Below are 27954 nucleotides of genomic sequence, written 5' to 3'. Positions count from 1 at the left end.
TATCCAAACATACACACACCCCATCAGCATCATCACCTACAGCACCAGCACCTTTTGGAGAACAGTGGAGTGTACAGACAAAAAAGACACGCTCGGTACAATACTGTTGCAAGATTTAATGTTTATTTCCCCAAGACAGCCTAGCCTGCACTCTACTTGGATAAATTTCACAAGCTAGTTTCCGCTGCTTCTAGTTTTAAACTTTAACCATGTTTCTGATGACAAGGAATGCTGCAAAAATACTCTAGTCCAACAAAGAGTTATGATCACAAAATAATCTTTATCCATTCTACAGTGTTTCAGAATTACCAGTTGATTTTAAAACACAAGGTAGATATAGATGCTAATGGTGGCTAATCTGGTATGTTTTATTATAGCAAACTGTTGTTCATGCAACACTTGTGCTCAAAGGGGAAGGCACAGCATTTCCTACAATGAGCCACCTTATAAAGAGTTCATTTTGTACAAATTTGTAACGTCACCTTTAATTTAGTGTGCAGAACCTCTAAACTGAGGCATTACTCCAATTATAAAAACACTTGCATCGCTTTTGTGCAAGTTTTAAAAATACAAAGTTCTCTCTAAAGTGGCTCAAAATAGATTGTTCATGGCTGCCTACATCTAAGATAAAAAGAGTCTAAAACAATTGGATTAGGCATATTAAAGGTGTTCAAACCATGACTTGATTTGTACATCTATTCACACCTCTTTTTTCGGTCTTTATTCGGCAGTACATATGCACCAAATTCCATTTTTAGAAGTTTCCATATCATTTTCATAGAAAACAAAGTTTGAAAACAAGTAACATTGAAACACAGCACGGTATCCTACCACAACGGAAACATTTGGTTACAGGACTCAACAAAATCTAAAAATGAGCTATGCTGTAGATTACCACATGCAAAGGTCTTCATGTTATCTTTGAAAATGAAAAGGATGAGATTTTTATTACCACATTTTACTGCTCTCTACTATTATGGTAACTTGTGTACTGCAACACAGCCTATTTGAAGGGAAATGTATGATCTTTTTCATGCAAAAATCTACAAATTAGTTTTGATGATATGGAAAGCTTTTCATAACATCAAACATTCATCTGGTGCAAATGCACAGGGAAGCCTTCCTGAAATTCTGACTTTACAAACAACTAATAAGCCATACAGGAAAGAACTTAAAAATAACTGAAAGAAAAATAAGAGGGAAAAAAAAAAAAAAAAGAAAAAAGAAAAAAAAGAAACACAGGCTGCAGGAGTAAACCAGAGTCTGCTGCTAAACCGGTCTTGGTTTTGTGTCCAGTGTAAGTTAACACTTATGAACTCATTTTGATGATTTACTAGGTTTTATTATCAGCCCCCTGAAGGCGAATCAAGCTTGCATGCGTTCACATACAGCATCACAACCATACTCTCGTACACACGCCACTCCAGGACTAGGAGTCTGCTTCATGACTGAAGAGCCCCGTATTTGAAACGAGTCTGGCTCCACAGCATCGAGTCCAGACATTCATTCAATGTTGTCCATTCACACGGTGCTTCATAGCAAGGCCTGGGCTCATTCTCCTTGGACTTATATGGGCATCCTATTCTCTTATGCTTACAAGGCTTGATGATGGTAGTACTGCATTTCCCCCCAATTGCTCTAGTAAGTCATTGTTCCTTCTCAGGCACTGAAGATCTTTGACCTGTAGCCCTTTTTCTTTGAACAATCTAAATAAGCATTCAGTGTGAAGTTTTTCATTACATTTTGCCACTCATTCTCACTCGCACCCACTCGCCATCTTGACTTCATTTGGGCTTTTCTGTGATTCCAAATGAAATCTTCACATTTTCTTTCCCGATTTAATGCAGCAGCGGATCCCATGAGCCAAGATTGATGGATCAAACCTTTTTTTTTTTTTTTTTATTCAGTGCTGCATTGTACCTAACTTCCAAAATACCACTCTAAAACTGGAACCCTTCTGCTGGTACATTGGCAGATGAATTGAAACCAAATGTTCCGCCTTGTATTGCTTCTGGTACAAGGCTAGGATCTTCATCAATCTGTAAAAGAACAAGAATACAATAAGAAGGAACAGAAAGACCCACTGAAGTGACAAGCTCTCTCTCTCTCTCTCCCCCCCTATCCCCTTCATTGCATCAAGCTTTCTCTCAATCTCTCCCTCAAACAGGGAGTGCTATTACGATGAAATAATTCAACCTGAAGTGCTTTAGATTTAGTAGATACACTACATGATGGCACCCGGTGCTCTCATTTTAAAAGTCACATATCATACTGGTTTGTCAGCTTATGAAGTGTCATTGGTCCTACAAAGAGACCAACATTACTTAAAGAGCAAGTTGAAATAGCAGTTTCAGCTTAAGTAGGTAGTGTTCAGGTTGCTAAATTGGCAATGTATTAAATTCCAAGTCTCGCTATATACACAGGATCTGAGCTCCTAAAAAAGGACCTATCGTTGATATTAAAAATAGACTAACACAAAAAAGGAACCTTAGATGTAGATGATGGTTGTATGTCCTACAGTTTAACCATTTCTGCAATAATATGCTCCCCAGATCAGTTCAATCAAGTAGGAAGTCCTCATTTCATGATGCAGACTGACATTACATCTCCTTCCAATTATAAAAGATGCTCACTACATATAAAGTGCACAGAAATCAAACACCTTCGTTTGATTTACTATGCATGTTTAAAATGAAAGCTACACTCCTGATCAGCAGGTTTTTACTTTCATCTCACGCACATGCGCTCACCTCTGAAATTATCAGAACATTCAAAGCATTTTTCTTAATAATCAGAATCTTGAACTTGGTATTAAGTCAGCAAGTGGGTTAGCAGATGTGAAATACCAAACTTAGAAGCTGACAGCTAGAAGAACTACTTGAAGCCTATTTCATTCCCTACAGATGAGGCTTAAATTAGGTAAGCCCACTTCGGACACTTCATGAGCAATAGGAGATATGCAGCAGGTTCATATAAGGGCTCACTGAATCAGAAGTTCATTATATATACTAACAGCAGACTCTGAAACCAAATGGTTGGTTGGTAATATAAGGGTTGGTGATAATAAACAAAATGTGTTAAGATAAGCAACCCACTGAGCAGTGCTCTCCAGCAGCATGGCTGCAGAACATGACATGTCCTGAATGCTGATGAGTCAGGCAAGAAATAATTCTGCAAAGTGGGCTAAGCAATGTGCAGCAGCACCATAAGTGCACATCAGCCAATTGGATAGACTAAAAAATTCTGCTGGAAAACAACCCAACAAATGCCAGCCTTCAGAGCTGCCGTCTGTCTCCTGAATCGTATTTATGAAAGAAAACAAAAGATTACAACAGCAGATGTCAGAACTATCGCACACTTACATCATCTGAAGAGAAGAACTGATCAATGATCTCATAAGCCAGTTTGTAGATGTCTTCATTTTCATGATTTTGTAGCTGTTCAATTTTCTCCAGGCCTACACAAAAAATGCAGCCAACTTAAAACGCTGAGTTGAAGTAAAACAATCTCCCTCCCACTGCTTAAAGTCTCATCATACAAAATCATTAAAAACAAACCCAGGTACAGAGTAAACTCAGACACTGCTAAACCCACTTGACGTGCTTAAGCATAAAGAGCTTTAAAGACCAGACAGAAATGTACTAGAGGCTTTGGAATATGCACTACAAGACCAAAAAAGGTCACATAGAACGCCAGTTCCAACAGTTACAGTGATCTCACTTCAAGTGGTTAGGCCAGGCTTTGGAAATAAGGGCAGGGGGGATGAGGGCACTAAGCAGTAGTTTAGTTTGTACCCTCAATTCACAGTTGTAGCCACAACCCCTGACATTCCAAATCCATATTTACTTGTGCCCAAACTCAGTATCACTGTTCTTCCATCCTGGAAGATTTTTGGTGAATCTAAATAGCAATCAGCACATAGAACGTCTGAAAGCAATTAAGAAAATAAAGCTGCATTTCTGACCTTGTGTGCCTTACTATTTTATTCCCCCATTAAAAACAAACAACACCCAGACACACGTCTGATTAAGGCAAGCAAGTTATCCACACCTTTACAGGTAATCTGTCAAGTACACTGCATTACTAGAACAACTGTCACCTAATAAACTTGAGTGCCACAAGCCAATTATTCCATGTTTTACTTGAACATGGACTTAAACAGGCAGAAAAAGATGATGCTGTTTTGTAACAAAAAAATGGAAAACACCTGTGCCAACACAGAGCCCACAGCAGATACACATGGCAGGAGATTCAGTGTGTTTAAAACAGCATAAACACAACCCAACTTCTTACCTCCGCACTCTTCAATAAGATTGGCTATGGTTTCTGCTTCATCTTCAGCCATTTTTAATATATTACTTAGTCCATCCAGAACCACTTGCACAACTTGTGCATCTTTTACTGTTAGCAAATTGCAAAAGGGAGGAATTACGTTTTGTTGAATTAAGTATGCCACCTAAGGATACAAACAGAAAAAGGCAGTGATCTTAACAGAGCGACAAAGCACCATAGGCACAAACATACACAAATGTAAGGAGGTCAGAACACTCAAAGTGACCCAGAAGGATAAAAGCAGATTGTAGAAGTTGTGCTTGTTTTTTTATTTAAAGTGTAGGAGAGTAAACTTACAAATTATGCTAAAAATATGTTTTGAAAGGAAGACTGCTTCAACAAACAGCAGGCAGTGTAACTTCCTCAGCAACAGAAAAGTTTGAACTTCATGTTTCAAATAATGACACGATTTAATATTTGGAGTTAACATGAAATTATTATACATAGTTAACAGATTTTTATCCAAAAAAAAAAAAAAAGGCAAAAAGCTACTAATGCTGAATGATCAAAATCCTTATCAGAGTGTGCAGTCACTCATAGCTGTAAGTGTGTCCTAACAGAGGGGCCCCCACCCAAGTCCCCACCGATGCAGCCATTCCGAAACCAGAACCCGAGTTCACTCCTAAATCTGCTGTGGAAAGATCTGCTCATAAGGTTTGACTCACTTGGTCTTTTCTCCCGCTGATTGTTAAATTGCTTATTGCCCAAGCAGCTTCTTTCTGAGTACCAAAGTCACCCTAAAAATACAACAGCAAATAGAAGTTATGTCAGATAAGAACTGGAATTATTATAATATAGTCAAAGCTTTAACTTGCTCCTCTTTCTTCTGCACAGTAACACCATATCTTCCACTAGAAACTTGCCTGCATTGAAGCACTCGTCTCTCACATTCTTTATCAACAGTTGTCATGTTACAGTGAGAGATAAGTGCCGAATGTTTGCTTTGATAAACATACTGTGCGCACTATATATGGTACGTACTGTAACTGGTTGCCTCTGAAGTTAGTCAACAAGTTTCCTCACCACGTTTAAAAAACAGGAAGGTTAATCCCTAACTCTTTCCTCAATGACCTCACTGAAACCACAATTCTATCTGGAAACAGGTATTTGTTACTTAGGGGGAAAAAAAGTATTTCTTCAGTCTTAACCCCAAGCTCATTCCATCTTTGTCTTGGCCGCAAACAAGGTCAGTACTTCTGGCTTCTGCTATTGCTGTAAAGCAGCACGCCTGCATACAATGTGTTGCCATTTGTGAAGCAAAACTCACAACTTACACTCTACAACTACTGCTCTCCATCCACACGTATTCGTTTCATATACAGGCAAAGATTTCTGTCCCCACTCTTTACAAAGAGGAAAAAAAATTAACAAGACTAAAGGGAATCGTGAAGGGTGGATTTGCTCCATTCCTCAGTACACCCAACATATATTTTTGGGCAGACCTTCATAAAATACTATACAAAACAGTAACACATCTTGCAACATATTTCAAGTGCCCAAAGGTAAAGTTTATCAGTCTCTCTTCCCAAGTTTACAGCATGACGTAAAGCATGAAGCAAGAAACTCAGTGTCATTTTCCCCACTTAATGAAATGAACTGTTAAATCCTTCTTATTATCTGACCTTATCTAGAAGATGTATTATCATTGGAACAAGGTTTGCATCTATTACTGCCTGAACTTGCTGCTGATTTCCTGCAGTGATGTTAGACAGAAACCACACTGCTTCCTGCAAAAGAAAAGATTTTGAGAAATTAATTCAAACAGTATTCTGCATTTTATTTCCATCAAGATTTTACTCTCAGGGGGTATCCACAACCTCCATGGGCAACCTGTTCCAGTGCCTCACCACCCCCACAGCAAAGAATGTCTACCTAATATCTAGTCTACATCTTCCCTCTTCCAGTTTAAAACAATTTCCCCTCATCCTGTTGCTACTTGCCTTTATAAAAGTCCCTGCCCAGCTTTCCTGCAGGCCCCCTCAGGTACTGGAAGGCCACTGGAAGCTTCCCCCAGAGCCTTCTCTTCTCCAGGCTGCAGAGCCCCAGCTCTATCAGTCTGTGCACACAGGGGAGGTGCTCCAGCCCTCTGATCATCTTCTTGGCCTCCCTCTGGACCTGCTCTAACAGCTCAACCTTTCAACTTACTTAGCCTGACCTTCTGGACAAAGCTTTCTTTCAAAATGAGATTCGATTCCCCAATTTCTGTATTTAAACGTTCAACTGAGTCTCTTGGATCAGATCACAGGTTCATTTTCATTAATGATCCTGTTAGAGATTTAAGATGCCTAGGCTTGTCTTGGTGAGCTTGTCTTGGGCTTTAATCATCGGCAATGTTGGAAAGTAGGACCCCAGAATTTAACAACATGCCTCAGATGCACTCCGGAATCAGCACTTCATTATCAGTGCCCCCATTCAAAGCCTTTTCTATATAAGCATGCATGCACACACTCCCCCCCGTCCTCCATCCGCCCCCCCCCCATCTGACTATTCCTCACACACACTCCATTCAGAGAGACATCCAATTATCTCCATTTCATCACCTCCAAGAGAGTCAGTTTAATTAAGATGACATTTCACATATCAATATCTTTAACTTTTATGTCAATTGTCAAAATTGCAAGATAAAGCATTCGTTTCACAGGAATTCATTTAGAAGAATCAGAAAACAACCATTCTTGTCAGGGACAAGGCTGTAGTTCCTTAGAGATTCTCCTATGGTTGTTAACTTCAAGAGGGGAAAAAAAAATAGACATCACCCTTCTTGCTGTAAGCTGGCATTTGTAATTAGTCATTACTCAAATCTCTACCCCACCACATTACGTGGACTCCAAAACAGCTCAGCCAAATGTAAGGGATTTATCAATCAAACACAAACTCTGCAATTACGTACCTTATTAATTTTTTCTTTGGGATGCGTCAGAAGTGCTGGAAAATGTGAAAGAGCTTCACAATTCAGAACTACCTGTGTCTGTTCATCGGTACCAGTGACAATGTTTCCTACCGCTCTCAGCGCAGCAGTCTGAAACAAAACACTTTCAGTTCTTGCAAACAAAACATTTCCTTTAAACAGAAAGAGCAAAGGTTTTTCTAACTGAGCATATTCTACAGCTTCTAACAGTTAAAGAGGCAAAGAATGTTATGTAAATGATGGGCCATATAGGAAAGAGCACTCCTTAAAGTTCAATGCGGACTGTAAAAAGAAACTGGCTACTTTGTCTGGCACTGCACATTGAGCAACACTTAAAACATGAACTGAACTCACTTGCACTTTCACTTCTTGATGACTGAGAAGAGGAACCAAATGAGGGACTATTCCAGAGTCTATCACCATCTGGATCTGTTCATTGCCAGCATCCGTTAGATATGAGAGTGCCCAGACTGTATCTACCAATATCTAATAAAAGAAAAAACATATTTGTAATTAGCAGGGAGGTATCATCATTCAGAAGAAAGAACTGATGTAATACAGCAGAATCTTGTCCATAACCTACTTTGACAAACTCAAATGTTTCCCACTCTATGGAAGTCCAAAATAGTTGAAATATGTGCAAACATTTTGGTAAAGCATTGTTGCTGTTAAATTACCAACTGAGCTACAACTTCACTAAAGGAAAGGATTCCTGTTTAGGCAAAGAGCTGATCTACTTTGTAATTTGAGTGAAGTCAGTCATTTCAGTTAGGTTAGTATTTAGCCTCTGACGCAACAGTAACATGATAGTTGCTCATAGTTGCTAGCAATTCTAGTATTTTACACATACAGCAGATGCTCACAATTTCTTCTCATTTGCACAGATTTCCGTTATAGTACCAAGCCGAAGTCGTAGTGATAAAAACCCCCACATTTATGTGTGATTGAATGCTTACAGAAAATCAAATGAAATCTGATTTTGTTATCAGGATGAACTTTCTGAATGGAGAAGAGCTGATTCTCTTAAAGTACATTCAAGTAAATTATAAAGCTAGAGAGAAAAAAGACCAGGCAAAAAATCATAATTGCTGCTTAAAATCAAATATGAAAATAAGCCTACCACAACACAATACATTTATTCATTTTAAAGAAGAAAGCTACTTAAGCATGGGAAGCTTTATGCTTCAGCTAAGAAAAAACTATACCAGAGCACAGAACTATCTCAAAGTGATACTACTTACATTTACATCTGTGTGGTGAATTAAAACGCAGAGGGCTGGAAGGATCTAAAGAGAAAAAGAATCATTTCATTGTTATTTTTAAGGCATTCAGATACTCAGCTTTGCTTTAATTGCAGTGAGCAATTCAGTCACCTCCTGAATGGTTTCCATCGGTGGAGGAGGATCTTTGTGACGGCACAAGTTGACCATGACCCAAGTAACGTTTCTTAAGAAAGTTATGGGAATAGATGGGCTGATGAAGGACAGCAGCGGTTTCACTACTCCAAGACTAATAACGTAATCTCTACACTGGGGTCCATCACCTGTTAAAAATAACAAAAGAGCAAGAAAACAAAGGTCATCCCATTCAGTTTGCAGGAAAATAATACCACAAAACTGTCACCTTAATGTAAAAACACACTCCAAATCCCTAACGATAACCTAAGGATTCTCTATGAGTGGTCAAGACCAGTTTATACTCAAGTCCTATGCCCTGTTGTTTGGAAGACAAATCCATGCCACTGGTTTTGCATGCATCCAACAAAAGAACAACTAAATTTGATTCGTAATGGCTGCTCAGTAAATTATATTGGATCCAGCCAGTCTTAAGCATTCACACTAACGAGGGCATCAGTATGTCAGAAATCATAACTTTAAGCACTACAACTGTAATATGGATTGTATACCAACTATAAGCACTGGCTAAAGCCTGCTCACAAGAAGTCAAATTAAATACTGAATGATCACAACTTATCTACGATTCAATAAGGATGTGTGAGGTCAGGCCATTTCAAAACCCAACACAAGATGCTTTTCATTTTAACTATCTGTGCATCTGCTTGACAGTAATTCCTTTTCCTATACCTGCAAAGAAAGCATGTATGCATATGTTTTGGGGTGTACACCCTAGATACATGACAGAGAAAAGAAAAAGAGATAAGAACAGAGCAACTGCCAATAAAGGCTGCTCATTATCTAACAGCTGAACAACTCAAAGTTCTGGTACAAAAATGCTACCAAGCTTATTCATTCATTTTCAAAAGGAACTCGGCAATTGTTAGGGGCAGGAGTAACACAGACCTATGATATTGCCTAAAGCCCACACAGCTTGTTCACAAACATTTTGGTGAGGTGAATGCAGCAGTCTCAGAAAAAGTGGTACAGCATCTGGAAAATACAAACAAAACACCACGCGATTGTTAAGGAATACAGATCTGAACAGACAAAATTACTTAACTCAAAGCCTCAGAACTTTGTGAGAATTTCTTGGTCAAAGCTCTACCAGCTTTCCAGATGACACTGAAGTAAAATACTGTAACAGTTCTACATTTATTGCTTGTTCTTATTGATCCTGCAACTCTTAAATTAACTAGACACTGAATTTGTTTTAAATCTGAAAAATTTACCAAAGCTTGTCAGAACTCCAAGCTGAGTTACACTCATTGTATATAGAAATCCAGTGCCAACTTTTCTGTCAGAACCAATTGCAGAAGTGGTAACTGTACAGCCACCCTCACCCATTCAAGTTAGCCAACTTCAGTCAATAGATTATTGACCTGCAAAGTAGTTAAGAGGGATGGACGTGGATTTGATCTGCTGCAGTCTTACACACCGTCCTCCCACCACATCACTACTAGTGGTGCACCAGAAATCCACCCAGCCACTTAACAGCCAAGATGGTGCTAAGAACTAAGAAATAGGTGTATTTTTAAAATATAAAGCAAACAACATTCAAGCCATGAGAAGCTTGTAACTGTTTAGCACTAAAAACGAAAAAGAAACGATCTACTTCAATCACTGAAGTGAAACACTCAGTTGTAGAAAACACGAAACACTGACATAGCATTGTTTAAGCCACACTGCACACTGGAAAAGCTGCGCACTTCCTACATTGAATAAAGTTCCAAGTAGCACTAAAAAAGTCAATGTATGATAGTAATGTCAGGGAAAACAAAGTTAAGCATAATTCTGTCTTTTCATTTTTGGAAACGCAGTATGTTTAATGGTATCAGCAACACACACTGCAATATGACACTGTTTCTATCCATCAAAGATAACAGCATCTCATGCATTGCAATTTCTTCCTTGGATTTTAGGCACAGCCTTGCTTAACTGTGTGTTTAATTCCTTCAGGGTCTCAGGAAGCTCTGCAGACACTTCTATTTAGCTTTTTCTTTATAAAAAATGAACTCAAGCCACATTTCAGGCACAGAAGACAGTTTGCTTTGTAACTCAGATTCCAAGTACCAGACAAATTCCTTCCCCAGCTTCAGGTTCCTCAAATCACAAAGACTAGTGTTTTTTATTCAACTCAAGTTAGGAAATGTTTCACAATAAGTATTCTCTAGACTTGGTTCACACTTTTCTTCTGTCTCCGCAATTAGATGGGAAATCCCCCCATGGGAGACTTGTCTTTTTTAAATTATGTTTGAGAACTGAAAACCAGCAGATACCAACTCTGCTAAAATAGTGTGAGTTCCCAGAAGAGATTACTCACCATCAGGAAACCCTGAATTTAAAAATCTGAGAAAATGAAGAACAAAAGCAGGTGTGCACTTCAACTGATGCTGCTTGCCAGAGAAGAAGTAGAACTTCTGGCAGGAGACTTCATGGACAGGTCCTTCAGCGACGGGCCTGTGATTGACAACTCAGTTTCAACCAACCTGGCTATCGCATGAAAGGACCAACCCTATCACACGTGGACTGGTGAACATGCTTGAGATACAGAGAAACAGGAGTGTGGATGCGATGCTCTTTACACTACCATTTAAATCTTGTTTTTGTGGAGGCTATGGTGCATGCTTTATCAACCATCAAACAGTAGTGCACTTACTAGATTGAACTACGGCCTGTGTTTGTTCAGAGGTTCCAGATGCAATGTTTGTCAAAGCCCACGCAGCTTCAAACTGTAAAGAAGGACTGGAGAAATAAAAATAGATATATATTGTAACATGAGTTTTCAATCAGAACACACAGGCACGTTGTCTAAACACTTGGAATGCCCACAACACTTGGATTTGTAGAAACACTTACTTGTCATCTCTTTCGAGACAGTGCACTAAAATAGGTAATATTCCTGATTTTATTAGATCATCAATTGGTGGATTGCGATCACTGGAAAGCAGTTTTCTGTTGGAGAAAATAAGAAAATACAAAGCTCAACAATCACACAACCAGTAGCGAGGACTGGAAAAGATCACTGAAGGTCATTTAGTCCAACATCCTGCTCCAAGTACAGTTCCTGGTAACACTACATCAGGTCAGTCATGGCTCTGTGCAGCCGAGCTTTGGAAACCCCTAGGCAGGGAGATTCAACAACCATTCTGGACAAACTGTTCCAGTTTTGTGCTATCTTCTGGCAGAAACTGTCCTCCCCAGTGTTTACTTCAAACACAAAACAGGGCTATTTTCAACACTAAAGGGAAATTAACTAAGTCTCAATACTGAAATTACTGAACTATTGGAAAACTGAAGCTATTACATTCATTACCTGTTTTAGTGACCAAGTTTTCTTTGGTAACATGCTTCAAAATTAGTCAGTAAAATACTCTGAATTATTCAGTTATGTTCTCCTGCAGCTTCTTCCTCCCCCACCCAACAAGGGAGATAAGGAGATCCTGTCTGCTTTGAAGGGAACAGCAGAAACTTGTTTCTTCTTGTTGTTCAGTGAGAAAACAGTCACAGTACAGGCCATTCACAAACCACCTGCTCAAACTGGAAGAGAACTCTCACTTCAAGAACCAACTAAAGCTCTAGGTTTTGGCAAGAATGCTGTCTCTTCCCTCTTTCCCACTCCAGCTTTAGACTAAAGGGTGGCGCTGATCAAGGCTGAGAAGCACTTGTTTTCTTCTCTATAAAGACTTAAAACCTTCCTAATAACTGTCCTCGAAGAACTTCAAATTTTCAACATGCACAACAGCAGAGAAGCCCCCTTAAGAGGTGCTGGTAGCAGCCTATTCCACAACAAAACCAGCAAGCAGGGCTATGCCAGTTCTTTCTGTATTTAAAAGGTAAAGACTTCATAGTCCTGCTGTCCGCATCTTACTGCGCCTACAGGGCACTGTACTAAAACAAAAGCCAGTATCTGAAAATAAGTTTTGAAATCTTTGAAGATTTCAGCTTTTATTTCTTTTAAATTCAACTGAACCAGGATTTCGTTTTTTATATCAGTGAGTGACATACTCCCCTTAGTTAAGCTAGAATACACAGTCTGAATTCAGCTGCATGGCTGAATGAAAACAGTACATTTGAGAGAAGCATCTTCTTACCTTGCAGCTTGCACAGCACTTAACTGTATACCCTGGTTGTCACTTGAAGCATTCTAAAAAAAAAAATAGAGAGAAATTAGACTTTCCGTATTTGTTGACACAATATAAATAATGTAAGAACAACAATTATTTTTTTTACCTGTACTATTGCTTCCAAAGAAGTGTTTTGCTAGGAAAAAAAAGATACAGAACCAGTCAGAAATTAGCAACCTCTGAGGGGAAAAAAAAATAGACATGGTTTAGACTTAATTCTTACCACTCTGAAGTCACCATCTATATCAGAATCTTCACAGATATCCTCGTGGGGAACATTTCTCCTCTTTAGAAGATGTTCGTCTCTTTTGTTCTTAAAAATACATTTATAAGAAATTACATTTAGTGGATGTGTGGAGCGTTAAGAAATCTTTTTGAAACCTGCATCATAGGTATGTCTTCACTGACACTATTAAAAGTTCCAGCGCTCCAGATGTTAGTAATGACTATACAGGGAAGCACACCTTGGAACTCAGTTGCTATTAGTAAAAATGCCATCAAGTTTTAGCTATAGCAGTAACTGCACTTCTTCTAGAAGTTTCATATGTACATCCAACCCCCTGCTATGTGTAGGGTCGCCAACCACCAGACCAAAACCATCAAAAACCTCCTCCTAATACCCAACCTAAACCTCCCCTGCCTCAGCCTAAAAACCATTCTCCCCTGTCCTTACCAAAACGGTAAGCCTTTCAAAATCTTCAACACTACAAACCTTCTTAAGACTACAAATAAAACTGCAGTTTTAAATGTGAGACTTCTATTACTGGGAATGGTAACTTCACAGCTTCCTTCCAAACCAAGATACCTCCACAGAACTAGTAAAGATGAGCAGTTTAAGAATGGTGCTCCCTGTGGACTGCAGAGTTGCACACAAGCATTTCACTTATTTAGAAGTAACCAGCATCCCCAAGCCCCATACAGTAACAAGTCATACTAGTTCATCTCACCTTTCTCAATTCCACGACAACTTCATTCCTTTGTCTTCGCATAGTCTGAAAAGAATCAAAACAGAAGTACATTATTATCTGGACCTGGGTAAAGTGATCAAGCTTTGCCCAACTATTTTCAACTTCACGCACTTTGAACAGCTCTTAGACACACCAGATTTCACTGTCACTACTGAAACAAATCCAGCAAGAGATGAAGTAACCCAAGTGGGGAACAAACAAGCACCTTGAAGGGCAATGTCAGATGATGATGCTCGTAAAACACAAAAGTGCCAAGGCAAACTATCAGAAAGCACACTGGGATTGCCTGATATTTATAACTCTTTCTCAATTCAAGATTACTTGTGGGTATTCTTTTAGCTGGGGGAGAAACAATCACCAGAGTACGAGGACAAAACTCTGAGCCAGCAGCTGCCACGTCCGTACTCAGCACTGACCTCCCTCCAGGCCTAGGCACAGGGAATGTGGAAGCCATAAAGTCTCAACCATAACAGTTATTTCCCTGCCTTGGGTAACTGTTTTATTAATAAATTCAAATTAAGAGTCCTAATAAGTACAACTGAACTATAATGTGCGAAACCAAACTACAACTGGAAAAATAACATCCAACAAAATCCACATAAAACCCTTCGTACAGTGAGAACAAACACATTTTCCTTATCTCCCATTTAGAGTATTCAGGAAAAATACATAAATATACAAAAATTAACTCGTGCAAGGTATAAACAGAAAGAAAATGATCTACAGGGATTTTATCCTATGCTTCAAAATCTGAATGAGTTAAAACCAAACTGCATTTTTACTGTGAATGAAGCATTTCCAGAGGAAGTCTGGAATCCCAGAGCACGAGGGAGTGCGTTAACACTGAGTGTAGGGCAGGGGAGCATCTGAACATCAATAAGGGACAGATCGGAAGGATAAAAAACACGACTTTCAGGAATATAAGTACTTGTATTGAAAGGAATGGACGTGACATCAGAACCAAGCGTTCAGCTCTGGGTAAGGCACTGCACCTTCTTAAAGGAAGGAGTTAAAAGGAATGGAGGGCAAGAAGGGATGGGAGTGGAAAAGGAAGTATGGCCTTAAAGTGCTTTGCAGGCAGAACCTTTCATCACTGGAGGGACAAAAACACATTTTGTCAGGACTGAAAGAGGCAGAGGACAGCAGTGGGAACACCTGCAAGCCAACAGCTTCCCAATAAATAAAAGGCAAAGTAAAGGCGTGTACCTAATGCATCTGCAGCACTAAGATGTGCTAGTAAGAGTCACTACCAAGCACAAAGTGTCCCACACTAAAAAGCACCAAAGCCAGCAGTCAGGAAATGTGCGTATTTTAAAGGATGTTAGTCCAACAGGCCAATCAAGGCCACAATTAACAGTGGATCTCAATGCTGCTTGGCCTCTTCACTCCTGTAAAAAGTCAAGTCGACACAGTCAGCATTGCCTGGATGCAGCTAAGCTCCATTTCCCTATGCTGGGCCATGGGCTGGCAGACCCAGCAGCTCCAGCTGCCCAAGGCCTCACTGCCTCTGGGTGAAGAACTGCTGCTCAACATCCAGCCCAGATCCCTCCCGTCTGAGTTTGTCCTACAGGGGAAAGGCTGCTGCTAACCAAGAGCGAGACGGGCTGCATAGATTCAAAAAGTGGGAAATTGCATTGCTGGGAAGCCAACCGTAAAGGGAAATGAAACTATAAGGGTTTGTTAAAAGCCATATAGTCACAACTAACAGTGTTATGACTTCGGTGGTAGCAAACCCTCATTCAGAACAAGCACATATCACACGTGTAACAGAAATGGAGAGAAAAGGGTGGAATTAAAGCAGATAGTCCAAGCAAAAAAAGTCTTGGGCACAACTTTTACAAGGTTTCTTTACCTGGAAAAGAAAAAAATAAATCAAAAGAAGTCACCTGTACTGCTCAGGCTTCCAAACACTGTGAGCCCATCAGCACCAATGGAAAAGGAAAAGGATCCTCCTCCAGAAAATAAAACCAACAGAACAAAAACCCCAAACAAAACCAACAGGAAGCTGCAGGGCTGGCAGCCTGAGTTCCTCTCTGCTTCTGAAAGGACCCGACTGCCATGGACCTGCACAAGCCTCTGCACAAACAAAGCACCACTTAAGTCACTCTTAAGAGCAGTTCAAAGCAGGGCTCCCTGCAGTCACTTTCTATGCAAACAGTGCCGGGCTGATGAAGCTGCTGTTGGTTCAGCCCGTCACTGCTCTGCCTTCCAGGAAAGGAAAACACACAAGGAGGAAGAGATGAAGCGGAGGAGTCGCACGGTACTATTATCACTGCTGGAAATGGAATGGGCTGCCCTGAAAAACCCAAATAGCAACAACACTTGGGATAAACTTGTGTTGTTTGTCAGAAATCATCTCCAAGAGAAGAAATCAAGACGCACCGCTTCCTTGGCAGATGGCACCATACAGCTGCATTCTCCAGTGTCACCTTCGGCTCTGGAGAAGATCTGATGTGATTGTGGAGCTGCTCTGAAGCCGTCTCACCTTGCACTAACGCAGCCATTAGCAAACCAGCTCCATTTACAAGTTTCTAGAAACAGATTTCTGAACGCTCCTTCCTTGGCAACTGCTCCACGGCATCACTTCAGGATGAATTCATCTGGCTCCTTCAGTCACTTCATTCTGCTCTACATCAGAAATCAAGTAATCAAATCTATTTTCATCAACCTGCCACTGCTACTCCTTTTTTTCAGTATATTTAGCTCCGAACATTTTTATCATAAAGGCCGTTTTCTGACCATTCATCACTCCTGAGCCCTTCAGCTTATCAGTACGATCTTCTGTGAGCTGCAGGATGCCGATATGTTCATGTTTGCCCCAGCAATGCCCAATACAGAAGTTTTAGGCCCCACGCTCAGGGACAGCTCGGTCCCATCAGCCCAGCAGCCCCAATACCCAGAGCTAACACTCCTCAGGCCCCTTGCACTTCTTTCTCCAGTCCATATTTCTCAAGAACTTGACCCTCCCATGGAGCAGCACATCTTCATTCTCTCCTGTGCACACTTTAGGACTGGATTGCTGTCATGAAATATTTCACTTCAGCAGCTACTTGTGCACCTACAACAGCCTGACAGCATACAAACAATGGTAGAACTTCACCTACTTCTCCCACTCCAGTAAATGCCCTGCCAAAGGCAGTTTAAAGCACAGCTGCTTCTCTACACTATCACAAGCCTGGACTGCAAATAAAAACACAGCACCCACGAGTGAGCAGGGGAAGGGGGCACTACCAGGGACCTCCATGCCCCGCTGCTCAGGAAGCAGCCCAGAGCAGCTGAGAAGGCTGCTCCATTCCCACAGCAATGGCAAAGGAGCCTCACAGGTATAAAAGAATCATAGAACGGCCTGGGCTGCAAAGGCTCACAGAGCTCATCCAGCTCCAACCCCCTGCTGTGTGCAGGGTCACCAACCAGCAGCCCAGGCTGCCCAGAGCCACATCCAGCCTGGCCTTGAATGCCCGCAGGGATGGGGCATCCACAGCCTCCTTGGGCAACCTGTTCCAGTGCGTCACCACCCTCTGGGGGAAAAACTTCCTCCTAAGAAGGCACTGAACTCCAAAGGTAAGGATGTGCTCTGGAGCTGTATGTATCTCACATCTGAATTTGTTAAAAATCCAAAGCAGTGACTCGGGCCCTCCTTTACCCATTATTTCCCTCCTATACTAATTCTGATTCACCTGCAGACTGCAGCAGTAAATCCTGCCCTCAACATCACCCATAAAAATGCTGCAGAGTTTTGAAGTAAACCATCCCCACAAGGTCCCACCAGAAAAACTCATCTCAGCTCTTTCCGCTTTAGAGTTACAATGGGAACTCTCAGTGCAAAGGAATAAAAGTAATAAACAGATAAAAAGCAATGACACTGCACATGCGGCCATTCCGGCTTTGTCCTGCAGAAGCCGTGTACTCCAACTGCAATGCTTTATACAAACAAGTAACTCAGTACGATTCTTTTAAACAACAAAGCGTCTGATCTTCCTCACAGAACTGCAAGTCAGCGTAACGGGGCCTATTTTTAACCAGCTCCCAGGGAGCGAGATTCCTGCTCTCCTTCAGTCCCCCATAGGAATCTCACACAAACCCCCTTGTGCGGGTTATGGAAGAGGCTCAAGAGGCTCCAGCTACCTGTGAATCTCAGGGTGCTCCTTTCAATGCTCTGAAGCTTCCTTGGTGTTCCCAAATACACCCTTAGTGTCACAAGCCCAGTGACCTCCACTGGCAACTGTTACAAGTCCTGACAACAGCAGATGGGAAAACATTCAGACCCAATGGCCACTCCGTGTTTGTTTCCAATTAAGTACCCCATCACACCAGCAGCAGTTTTTACCACGCTCCTCTCGCTCACAGAACAGGAACGTCTGACACTTGTTCTGTGTTGGCACTATTAAAGCAGTTCTCAATAACATACAGGCAAGGCAGGGAAGAAAAGGTGGACAAACCAAAGGTGGACAAACCCACCGGCTGCCTCCAGCACTTCCAGAGATAACCTGCATAACGTACATCTTGGATGTCATTTCACAATAACCTACATGCCAACCAGACTTGAAGGCTGCAGCATGCACTGATTAACTCAAAATAAGACACAGCACCTGAGGAAACAAGGCACCCAAAGCTCCTTTCCAGCAGCACGGCTGCACTCCACAGCTCTTGGAGCAGCACCCAGCAATTACTGCAAACCAACCCATTCACAAACCTGCGCCTGCTGCAGACACCAGGAACAGCTTTCACTTATCCTTTGTATAGCAAAGACTTAAGATTTGATTCTGAGGCGTTTGTACAACAAACAAATGCTGGAAAATAAAACAACTCATCCTCTTTTATGCAAGGGAAAAGAATAAAATGAAGGCCAAGCAAAACCTGTTTCTCATTGAACAAGTGTGGAAAAAAAGTGAAAGCTACCATAGCTGACTTTCCAAGTAATTACCAAGTGCATAACTCGCTAAGCACTCACTGAAGTATGGATGGGGTTTTTGATGTAGCTCTGTAAGGCCACCTCCTCCAAGCCACTAAAGTGCAATTCCTCCTTTCTGGTGCTGACACTTCAGCCCTAGAAGAGCTTCACAGCTCCATGTGTGTGTAAGTGGCAATGTTCACTGCTACACAGCTCCTGCCTGCGTGCTGGCTGCAGACTGATCTCTCCTGCCACAGGATCCTCAGATACCGAGTATCATCAGCCTTCTACGATTCCTTTATCCAGCACTACAAATAAAAGGCAGAACAAGCAAACATTTTGTGTTCCTGCTCACAATGAACCCCTCTATTCCTACTGTTGTCACCCATCTGTCATTTTAAAACACGTGGCAGCAATTGTTTACAATGTAACATGCCCGTGCACGCATGTTTACCCAATACTTCAGTGCATGAAGGAATTATGCTAAATATCATTATGTAAAAGGCGCCTTTTTGTTTTCCTTTCTTCAAGGGCAGCCCTTGTGCCTTCAGAAGCCCACTGAGAAAGCCTGGAAAGTGAAAATAAAACCAGTGTGAAGAATCCAAAGAGCCAAACAAATGCTCAACATCTCTGAAAATGCTGGAAATCCCCCGTGATCTGCAAGGCACAATCACCTCCCTGCAGCTGGAAGCTGAATACACAGACAGCATCAGTTTCTATTAATCACCTTGCCATGCTCAGCCCAGTGACCATAAGCACAAACCTTCTTTTCTTTTCAAGTCTGCACTTTGCATCTACCCCCAGAGCTGCCCAGTAACTCGGCATCCCCCAAAATAATACCCAGCATAACTGGTGGTTTGTTTGGTACAGCAAATGGAGGCAAACAGTCATAGAAAAGAAAGATCCCGAGTGCTGAGTATAAAACCGATGGGTAAAAGCACGGTTTGAGCAGAGGTTAAATGGGGGAGGAGTGAAGGAGGCAAGATGAGGGGAAGAGATAACGATCAAACACTGGCTGCCAGTGTGAAGTAAATAGACATTTTCCAGCTAAAGCCGGGCAGGAACACACGTGCCATGAACCGGCTGAATAGCAACTGTTGCTACCACAGGATACTGAGCTGTGAGAGGGCCTGGCAATACCTCACCTCTAATGCAAAACACAGCGTGTAAGCAGGGAGAAAATCAGAGTCAGAGCTGGGAGCCTGAGCTATTGTGTGAAAAATAACCATCCATGGCGGTTATTTTAGGCAGCAAACGTAAGTTCCAAGAGTCGTTGGGTAGATGTCAGTATCTCAAATTTAACACGGCCTGGGAGTGCTGCTTTCACTGCGCAGACACTGAAACGCATCAGCAAATTCAGAGAAGGACCAGAGATTGTCTGCTCCTTCATTCACAAACACCTGCAATAACACACACTGGGCGTGATGCTCCTGAGCACGGAGCTGACTTGCCTCAACCCCCAGCATGGAGGCACCAAAGGACAGAAAACCCCAATGAATTCCTGTGTTGTTTTTATCCCCCCCGCTGCTGCTTTCATTTTAATGTTAGCATAGATTTCCCTGAGTGTCCTCCCAAACTTTCACTCCTTTTGCAGTTTTTTATTCAGCAATAAAAAAACATTCATACACAAAAAAATACCTGAGGCAGGAGTTACCAACAGAGCCAAGGAGCCATGGACACATCTTTGTTTACCAACAGCGCAGTCACTGAGGCAATTGTTCCCATTTCTAGCTCTTTTTGGCACCACTGGATGTTGTAACTCAATAATAAACTGCCTGATCCAACAGGAGCCAGTGATACCTCGAGTGGGAAACACGGGTGATGCTTTCGCAAGTGACAGCGATATAAATGCAGCCTTTACTTTTCATGTGGATGAACGGGGCACTCAGCAATGCACAAGAAGGCCGAGGATGTCATGTCATGGTAACCATAGGGACACGCAGCGGGGCCAAACATCAAGAGAATGTGAAGGCCAGAGCCCTGAGCTCAACCACGGCCTCACACTGCCATCAGCACACTGAGCCTCCCCCAGGGCCGGGAGTGATGGGCGAGACTGATACCGAGCAGCAGGATCTGAATATCTGCTGCAGAAAACCCCATTAATTCAGTCCCGGAGCAGCACACACAGGGATGGAGGAACCCACCCACAAGTTCAGCACGGCACGCTGATCCCACGACTGCTTCCACACAGCGCTACGAGAGCGATATGTGCCCCGGATAGGGAAAGAAACAACAAGAAGTGATTTAAAACGACGTTTGGTACAAAGCGGAGCCGAGGAGCCGCTTTCTCCGCGGGCCCGGCCCTGACTCATGTTTTCCATGGCCGAGATGAGCCGCGGGGCCTCAGCGCCGCCTGGTCGCGCAGCGCCCGCAGGGACCCGGCCCGGCCCGTTCATGGAGCCCCGCGCTGCCCCTCAGCGCCTCCGCCCCCAGCGGAGCCCAACGGCCGCACCCGAGCGCGCAGCGCGGCCTCTCCCTTCCCTTCCCTTTCCTTCCCTTCCCTTCCTTTCCCTTCCGTTCCGTTCCCTTCCCCTTCCTCCCGGCCCTCCCTCGCCGTGCGGGCGGTGCAGGCCAAGGCCCCAACGCGGGCCCCTCGGCGGCGGATTAGGAAAGACACCACACGGCGGCCCCCTCTCCCTCCCTCCCTCCTTCTCTCCCTCCGTCCCTCCCGCCGCCATGGCCGGGCGGCCCCTCCCGCCGGGCGGTACCTCCAGGTCACGGCCTTTGTTCTTGAAGTTCTTCAGCCGCTGGTTGTCCAGTTTCTCGTTGTCGGCCATGGCGGGGGGGAAGGTGGGAGGGAGCGCGGCTGCTCCTCCGCCTCCTCCTCCTCCTCCTTTCTCTCCTCCCGGACCCGTGGCCCTGTAGCTCCGACCCACCGCGGGCCGCTCTCGGCAGCGGCCGAAGGGGCCGTAGGAGCCGTGCGGGCCGTGGGCGCTGCCGGGGCCGTGCGGGCTGTGCGGGCTGCGGGCGGCGCTGCCGCTGCCGGGCGCCGAACGAGCCGGAGCCGGGGACGGGCAGAGCGGGGGGAGGGGAGACACAGCCTCGCTCTGGGCCGCACGGCACAGCGCGACCATTGGACGAGCGGCCCGCGGCAGGCGGCCAATGGGAGCGAGGAGGGAGAGGGCGGGAGCTGAGCGGCGCCGTGACGTGTGAGGTGACGGGGAGAGGGGGGAGGGGAGGGAGCGCTTCCAGGAGCTTCGGAGCCGCCATCTTGAGCGGAGCCGCGGGGCGGGGGGGGCTGGGACCGCTGTGTGCTGGGCTTAGGAAACGCAATGAAACCACCCAGAGCTTGTAGTGATACACTGTGTGTTAGCTCCTTGTGGCCTGCCAGGATAATAATAATTAATATTAATAACAAAAATATTAGCTCTGTGCTGCACAAAGTGTTGGCAGTTGGAGAAAGTCTTCCCTGAATTTGTATTGTAGCAGCAAAGAGACACAACTTGAACTAATAATGAAAGTTAGAAAGTTACTGCTCAGGGTAGTGCCTGGTATATTCAGTCTCCATAAATATATCAGCATATCTCACCAATATGTAAACCATCTTTTGTTGTTTTACCAATATATAAACCATCTTTTGTTGTTTTACCAATATATAAACCATCTTTTGAAGCTACAGCTGTAACTCCTGCACGTTGTAGTCTGGTATACAAGGAAGATATTTTCTTTACGTGTCTATATGGGATATTGATAACCACAGCCTGATGCTCTGATCAATGAGCTGAGCCAAGTGTCGGGTCAGCTGTGGGAGCACAGGTGGGAGTCACGTAGCTGTGCTCCTGGAAGGGATGGAGCTTGAAGAGAATCCAGGAAGGAACACCTAAAAAGAAAAGTCTAACAGCTTAAGTATTATTTTAAGTGAAAACTAGAGGTGAAGCACTGTGAATTTTGACTGATTAATCTGTACGGTTAACATTTTACTCCTGCTGAGGAAGTTATGTGCAGACAGAAGGAAATAAAGGCTTTTCAAAAGTGAAACTGCTTTGGAGCTTGGCAAAATAGTTAAAGTACAGATATTGAAGAGTTGATGTAACAGAATGACATGAAATCATTGGTCTCAAAGGCTGTTTGGTGCCTTACAGAGCTATCGTGAACGTGCTGGTTAGTTGTAATGTCCTTCCATGGAGGAACAGCTGCTGAGTCCCAGGGAAGAATTTTGCAGAGTGATTTCTATAAAGTTGCATCCTCAAAGTGTTTTCTCTGTGAACCAGGACATTAATGCACAATTGAGGCTCCGTCTCTGTAGAATGTGGTCACTAATAATGAAACTGGGCTCTGTTCCCCTGGTTTCTGATCATGCCTTAAGATGACAAGCATTCAGGCTATGAAGGTGAGGAACACACAGTGTCTAAGAGCTGACCCAGAAGTTTATGAAAGGGAAGAAAAGTTTTATCCCCTAGTTACCATTTCCTTGTCTTTACTAACCTAAACAGGCTGATTTATCACCTCTGCCACCTCCCACTGTCCCCACACTGAGCACTGACTGATTACACAGCATGTAGTTTGGGAAGGATGGAATTGGAAAGCCAGAGCATGCTCTAGCGACCGAAACTGACTCAATGCCCCAACAAGTAACAATGAACTTTCCATTAAATCATCTCTCTTAGCACTACCTCTCGGTTCTTGGAAAAAGACTGACCGAAAGGAGGAACTGAGCAACAGCCGTGTCATCTCATGAGTAACCACTTGAAAATAGCTGAGAATCACTCGGCATTCCTTGGAGAACCTTCCTTCAAATCAACACCTGCCTTGCGACCACAGATCTAACAGACCATTCTGGCATGCGTAGTTTTCTTACCATGTACCTTCATATAAAATTCAAGAGCATGCTTCACTGTTATTAAATTATGTATGTTCGGAGGAAGACTACCCTTCAGCAGCCTTTGATCCGTATTTCTCATCTGGTATCATCTGAAGAATAATTTACTGTCTGTCTTAAGTGAAGACATAATCAGAGATTAATCAAGTGCATTTTGTTTAACTGCAGCCTAATTAATCTGTTTAGCTCTCAGAGGAACAATTACCAACTTATTTTTGTATTGGTTTGATTTTACCTCGGATCTGCCTTGCAAATCTCCCAGCACGTGGAAGGCTTGTTTTGAAGAACAGTTCTGAGCTCCTGATCTCGTGACGTTGGTCTGGTGGTTTCCTTTAACAAAAAGCAGAAATTTTGGTTCATTTGAGTAAAATGAGTTGCTGGAAATGGCTTACCATGGCCAGTAAAGCTATTTCTGTAGTGTAAGGAACAAAACATTACGTAAAGCTGAGAAGATTTGTTTCGTACGTAGAAAAATGTTCATTAATCCTTGGGCTTATGTGCCTTTTCAGGCTCAAAATGGAATAGTATTAACGAAAAAGTAGATATTAGTCTGCTGGCTGGGTGTTTTCTGATAAGCTTTTACTTGGTGTGCAAACACAGCTATATATGCTTTTATCTTACAAGCAGCATTTCCAAGTCTGGAATCCAACTGTGCTTGCTGGACATTAAAACAGCCATTACCAAGTAATACCTGAACTCGAACTGGGATCAGCTGTGAATGCTGCTCCAGTTGAGAAAGACATTAAAAATAGTTGACAACGCAGAACTGGGCTTCACAAAATGGGCTTCATTTTGAAATGGACATCATTACAAAAGAACTCACTGCGTAAGATTGAACAGGACCCGTTCAAGTAAAACACCGCAGTTTGCTCAGGCCCCATGAAGCAGCTCAGGCTCTTTTGCACTTGTTCTCACTTCTCCCCAGAGTGCTCTGTTGTAGCTCCTTAACATCAAAAGCTTTTCTAGAGGGAGATGGAGGTGCTGACAGACCTTTTTCTGCTGAAGCAGAGGGCAGGTGGAGGCGTAACAGTGCCAGAAACAAGGCAGCACACAGCCCTTAGTGTGAGCCTGTGCAGACCCTACACCACAGCACTGGGCTGTGAGCAGCACACGCTGTGCTTGTATTTCTGGCCTCCCCTCTGAACTAACAGCCCCAGGTTGCTTTAGGGGAACTAATTCAAAGTTGTGCTTTTGCAAAAGACAGTATGACTTTTAAATCTAAGAGAAAAGTTGATTTCTACTCTATGAGTGCTGCTGTTACGTATGACAGACTGTGCATTGAAGAAACACCTGGGGTGGATGCATGTCATCCCTTTTGAGCTAGAAATACATGAATGCTGCTGCCTTAAATAAATGACTCAGTCCAAAACAAAGTACAGCCTTCTGCCCTGATTCTCTCCTCACTTTTTCACAGTGAAATTTAAACAATCTTTAGATTGTTACTCAGCTGTTTAAAGTTGCTTTTTGTTAGAAGCTGCCCAAAGGCCTTTGCATGACAGCAGTGAAATATGCAGACCACAAACTCTTGACTATACACAACATGTAGTGCAGTAATCTCACGTTTTGAAATGTAACCACCCTTGACAAGTGTCTGTGTTCATCTCAGGCCTTGCAGTTACCCCTAGGAAGGCATCACAGTGCTGCTCTGTGGCCAGGGCTGGGGGAGAAATGATTTACCCTGCTTTGAAAGATAATCCAGCCCATGCAGTCAATGCCAGGTGCTGCTACAGTGCATGAGCAGAAATAACGTTTAGGGAACTTTCTGAGGTCGTAACAGCTCTCATATCTTTGGGCTAAATTCACTCTCACGTGGGGGCCATTCTCTCATGCCATGGGATGCTTCTGTCACATCCAAGAGCTGTGGGTGTCCCCTTTATTTTTCCATTTCCATTTTACAACTAGAATTTAGAGTCATTGGCTACATTGTGTTTTAGCTTTGCTGTGTTTAGAGAAAAACACAATGTATTCCTGCTTACAAGAACTACCCTTCAGCTGGAGCAGTGCTTAGAAACCTACTTTCTAACAATGCAAATACTCAGAACAATGAACTGCACCGAACTGAAAATCAACCTAAACTGTCCCAAACTCGGTAGGATCCAACACCTTTCCATTTATAGCACTGTCATCATGTTGCACAATGCACTAAAAATTACTGAGGGATGTTCTTGCACTTGGTTTGAGCACCAGCCCATATCAGATGTTAATAAATCCAAAGGCCTGTTGATGTCACTGTGCCAAATGAGTTTTAGTGCTCTCACTCATTTACCGCTGTCCTTCACCAGGCTTTCTTTTCTATGCTTACTTAGAACCAAAGTATTATAAATGTCCCGGGGATGTCCTCCCACACGGCCTGTTTGAAGTTGAACCACCACATAATGAGGACTTCTTTCGAGTTAAAGAGCTTTAGATATTTTCCTTTTCCATTTTTTTTGAAGCTACTGTGAGATCAGTTCTAAGATAACGTTGCATTCTTTTCCTTCAGAAAGAGCCTGCACAACAGATCCCCAGATGGTACAAATTAAAGGTAGTTCCTTTGGCTTCGGGGGCGGTTTGCTGATTCACATCAGCTGAACATCTGCTCTCGTGATTAGAAAATAAACGTAGGGCTCCCACATGACTGCAGGCATTCGTGGGAGAATTTATGGTCGGGCTGTCAGATCTATCTGGAGCATTACAAGAACCTACGCCTGAGCTCAGTTATTCTGATTTAATATAACTTTGTATTTAATATAACCTTCTATTTTGAGATTGCTTTTGATTTAAAATGAACTGTGGAAAAATTCGCCAGTCTCTGTACATTTGGCTTTTAATGATCAGATCGTTCAAAGACAGGCTCATGGATCATGCAGTGCCTCTTGCCAAGGGGGTTTCTTGGTGCTGGAAGTGATCACAGAATCCATCAGCGGCAAATGGCTAAAGGAGAAGCAAGCAGGGATCAGCAGATTGTGGAGCTGAGTTTCCTGTCTTTGTTTTAGCAGCTCTACCTTTCAAAGAGAACAATTTCCTAATAAATACCGGGGCAAAAAAGTTTATTTGAGATAAAAAGCGAGGAAATAGTTGGTTAAACGAGCTGTTTCAGTGTTCCCTGCAAGGCTTGGGGATGTATTGTTTCCATGTTAAAAAGAAATCCTTTCTAAAGAATCCCTGGAACCAAGTTCTCTGCCCGTGATACCACAGTGAAAAGAATCTTTTCTTGTTTTAGGTGAATTCTGTAATGGTTCTTAGAAGGAAAAACAATTTATCTGCACGTGGGAATGGGAATTTTAAGCTGTGTTACTTCTTTCCAGGCTGGATGTGGCTCTGTGCAGCCTGGTCTGCTGGTTGGTGACCCTGCCTGTGGCAGGTGGCTTGAAACTAGATTCTCTTTGCTGTCCTTTTCAACTGAGGCCCTTCTATGATTCTGGCTGTCGATGCTGCCATTGAGCAGAATTTAGCATATAAAATGGCATCAGATCTGAGATGTGTCTTTTATGCGACAAATATGTAAATGTCCAGATGCAGATTGCTATTTTCAATGCCGTGTTTCAGTCTAATTTTGCAAGGGAAATGGAATACATAACTGAGTTTGGGATTTCAGAAGGCTGGAGGATTGATGTTGAGTCGAGATGTGAAAATACTCTAACTGTGCATATCTCTTTGTTAAACTATAATGAAGAAAATGAGTACTTCTGAGCAGCAGCACTAACGAGGCCCATTCTGGTAAGGATTTGTGACCGAGCTCTCCTTTATTTCCTGATGTCTGATAAAGGGTAATATTTCTGTTTCAGCTTTTCTTTTGGAGGGACAATAATGGCCACATCATTTTCCTGAACTATGTGGAGTTTTAGTAGCTTCAAGAACTCTATACTTCTATCAGATCACCTAGATAAACTCCTTCTTATAGTGTTCATTAATTCTTTTAATATTAAAATCTCCTTTTAGTTATGCACTGTAATTCAGAGCTCTTATAAATCACTAACTACTTCATGTGAAAATTCATTCTAAGGTTAATGGCAATTCTGGTTTAGGAGCACATAATTACATCCTAATAAGCAATGGAGTAACTCTTGTCCTTTCTCAGTTGTGATATTCGGTCTGTGAGACAGACAGGGCAGAGTTCTGTGGTGCTCCTGCAGGAGAACAATGCTGCTGGCACAGAGGAGTGGGGTTAGCAGTGCTGTTGAGCAGCAGGATGGGCTGTCAGAGCTAGATGAGGGTGAGTGCTATTATGGAATTACTCTTGAATTTACTAAACGAAACTACCTCGCACCAGCAACCCAACAATCAAATATTAAATCCAGTTTCTTTGAAAGCTACATTCAACCCTCTGTAACTTTGAGAGATTTTTAAAGTAAACGTCAGGCTTGTTGTTCTGTTAACTTTAGCTCATTATTCATCTTAAGAAATCCATGACATACAATCACAGCTCCTATAGACCAGATTGCAGGAGGGATTCCCATGAGATAGAAACAGTTTTTAATCCTCTCAGCATTTACATGCTGTAAATAAATCAGAACCCCGTGAAGCAAATATGAA

At 42.7% G+C, this 27954-nt stretch overlaps 1 protein-coding gene, 1 long non-coding RNA gene and 1 other non-coding gene across 4 annotated transcripts; 1 reads left to right on the top strand and 2 right to left on the bottom strand.

The window, feature by feature from the left end:
• Positions 1-101: 101 nt before the first annotated feature.
• KPNA4 (karyopherin subunit alpha 4) lies at positions 102-21669 on the bottom strand. 2 transcript variants are annotated; one of them, XM_015872080.3, is made up of 17 exons: positions 21329-21669; positions 13709-13753; positions 12985-13074; positions 12868-12897; positions 12729-12781; positions 11494-11589; positions 11294-11379; positions 9541-9627; positions 8614-8783; positions 8482-8526; positions 7595-7726; positions 7223-7351; positions 5955-6059; positions 4998-5069; positions 4294-4456; positions 3363-3457; positions 102-2039 (listed from the first exon to the last, which is right to left on the bottom strand). In XM_015872080.3, exons 1-17 carry the CDS (start codon positions 21395-21397, stop codon positions 1941-1943), a joined length of 1566 nt encoding a protein of 521 aa, XP_015727566.1. In that variant the 5' UTR covers positions 21398-21669; the 3' UTR covers positions 102-1940. The 2 variants fall into 2 exon arrangements, with proteins under 2 accessions (XP_015727566.1, XP_085369492.1); XM_085513366.1 differs by lacking the exon at positions 9541-9627.
• LOC116653882 (small Cajal body-specific RNA 7) lies at positions 6562-6877 on the bottom strand. The gene has a single exon (XR_004308475.2).
• LOC146758883 (uncharacterized) lies at positions 21655-24812 on the top strand. Its single transcript, XR_014933426.1, has 2 exons — positions 21655-21774; positions 23228-24812. It is a non-coding gene; the product is annotated as an uncharacterized LOC146758883 (long non-coding RNA).
• The last annotated feature ends 3142 nt before the right edge of the window (positions 24813-27954 follow it).

The sequence above is a fragment of the Coturnix japonica genome, chromosome 12 (assembly GCF_054131305.1).
Source record: "Coturnix japonica strain WE chromosome 12, WE-NBRP24, whole genome shotgun sequence".
Taxonomy (NCBI): Eukaryota; Metazoa; Chordata; class Aves; order Galliformes; family Phasianidae; genus Coturnix; species Coturnix japonica.
Note: the sequence above shows the minus strand (reverse complement) of the source record. Positions and strands in the feature narration are given on the sequence as shown.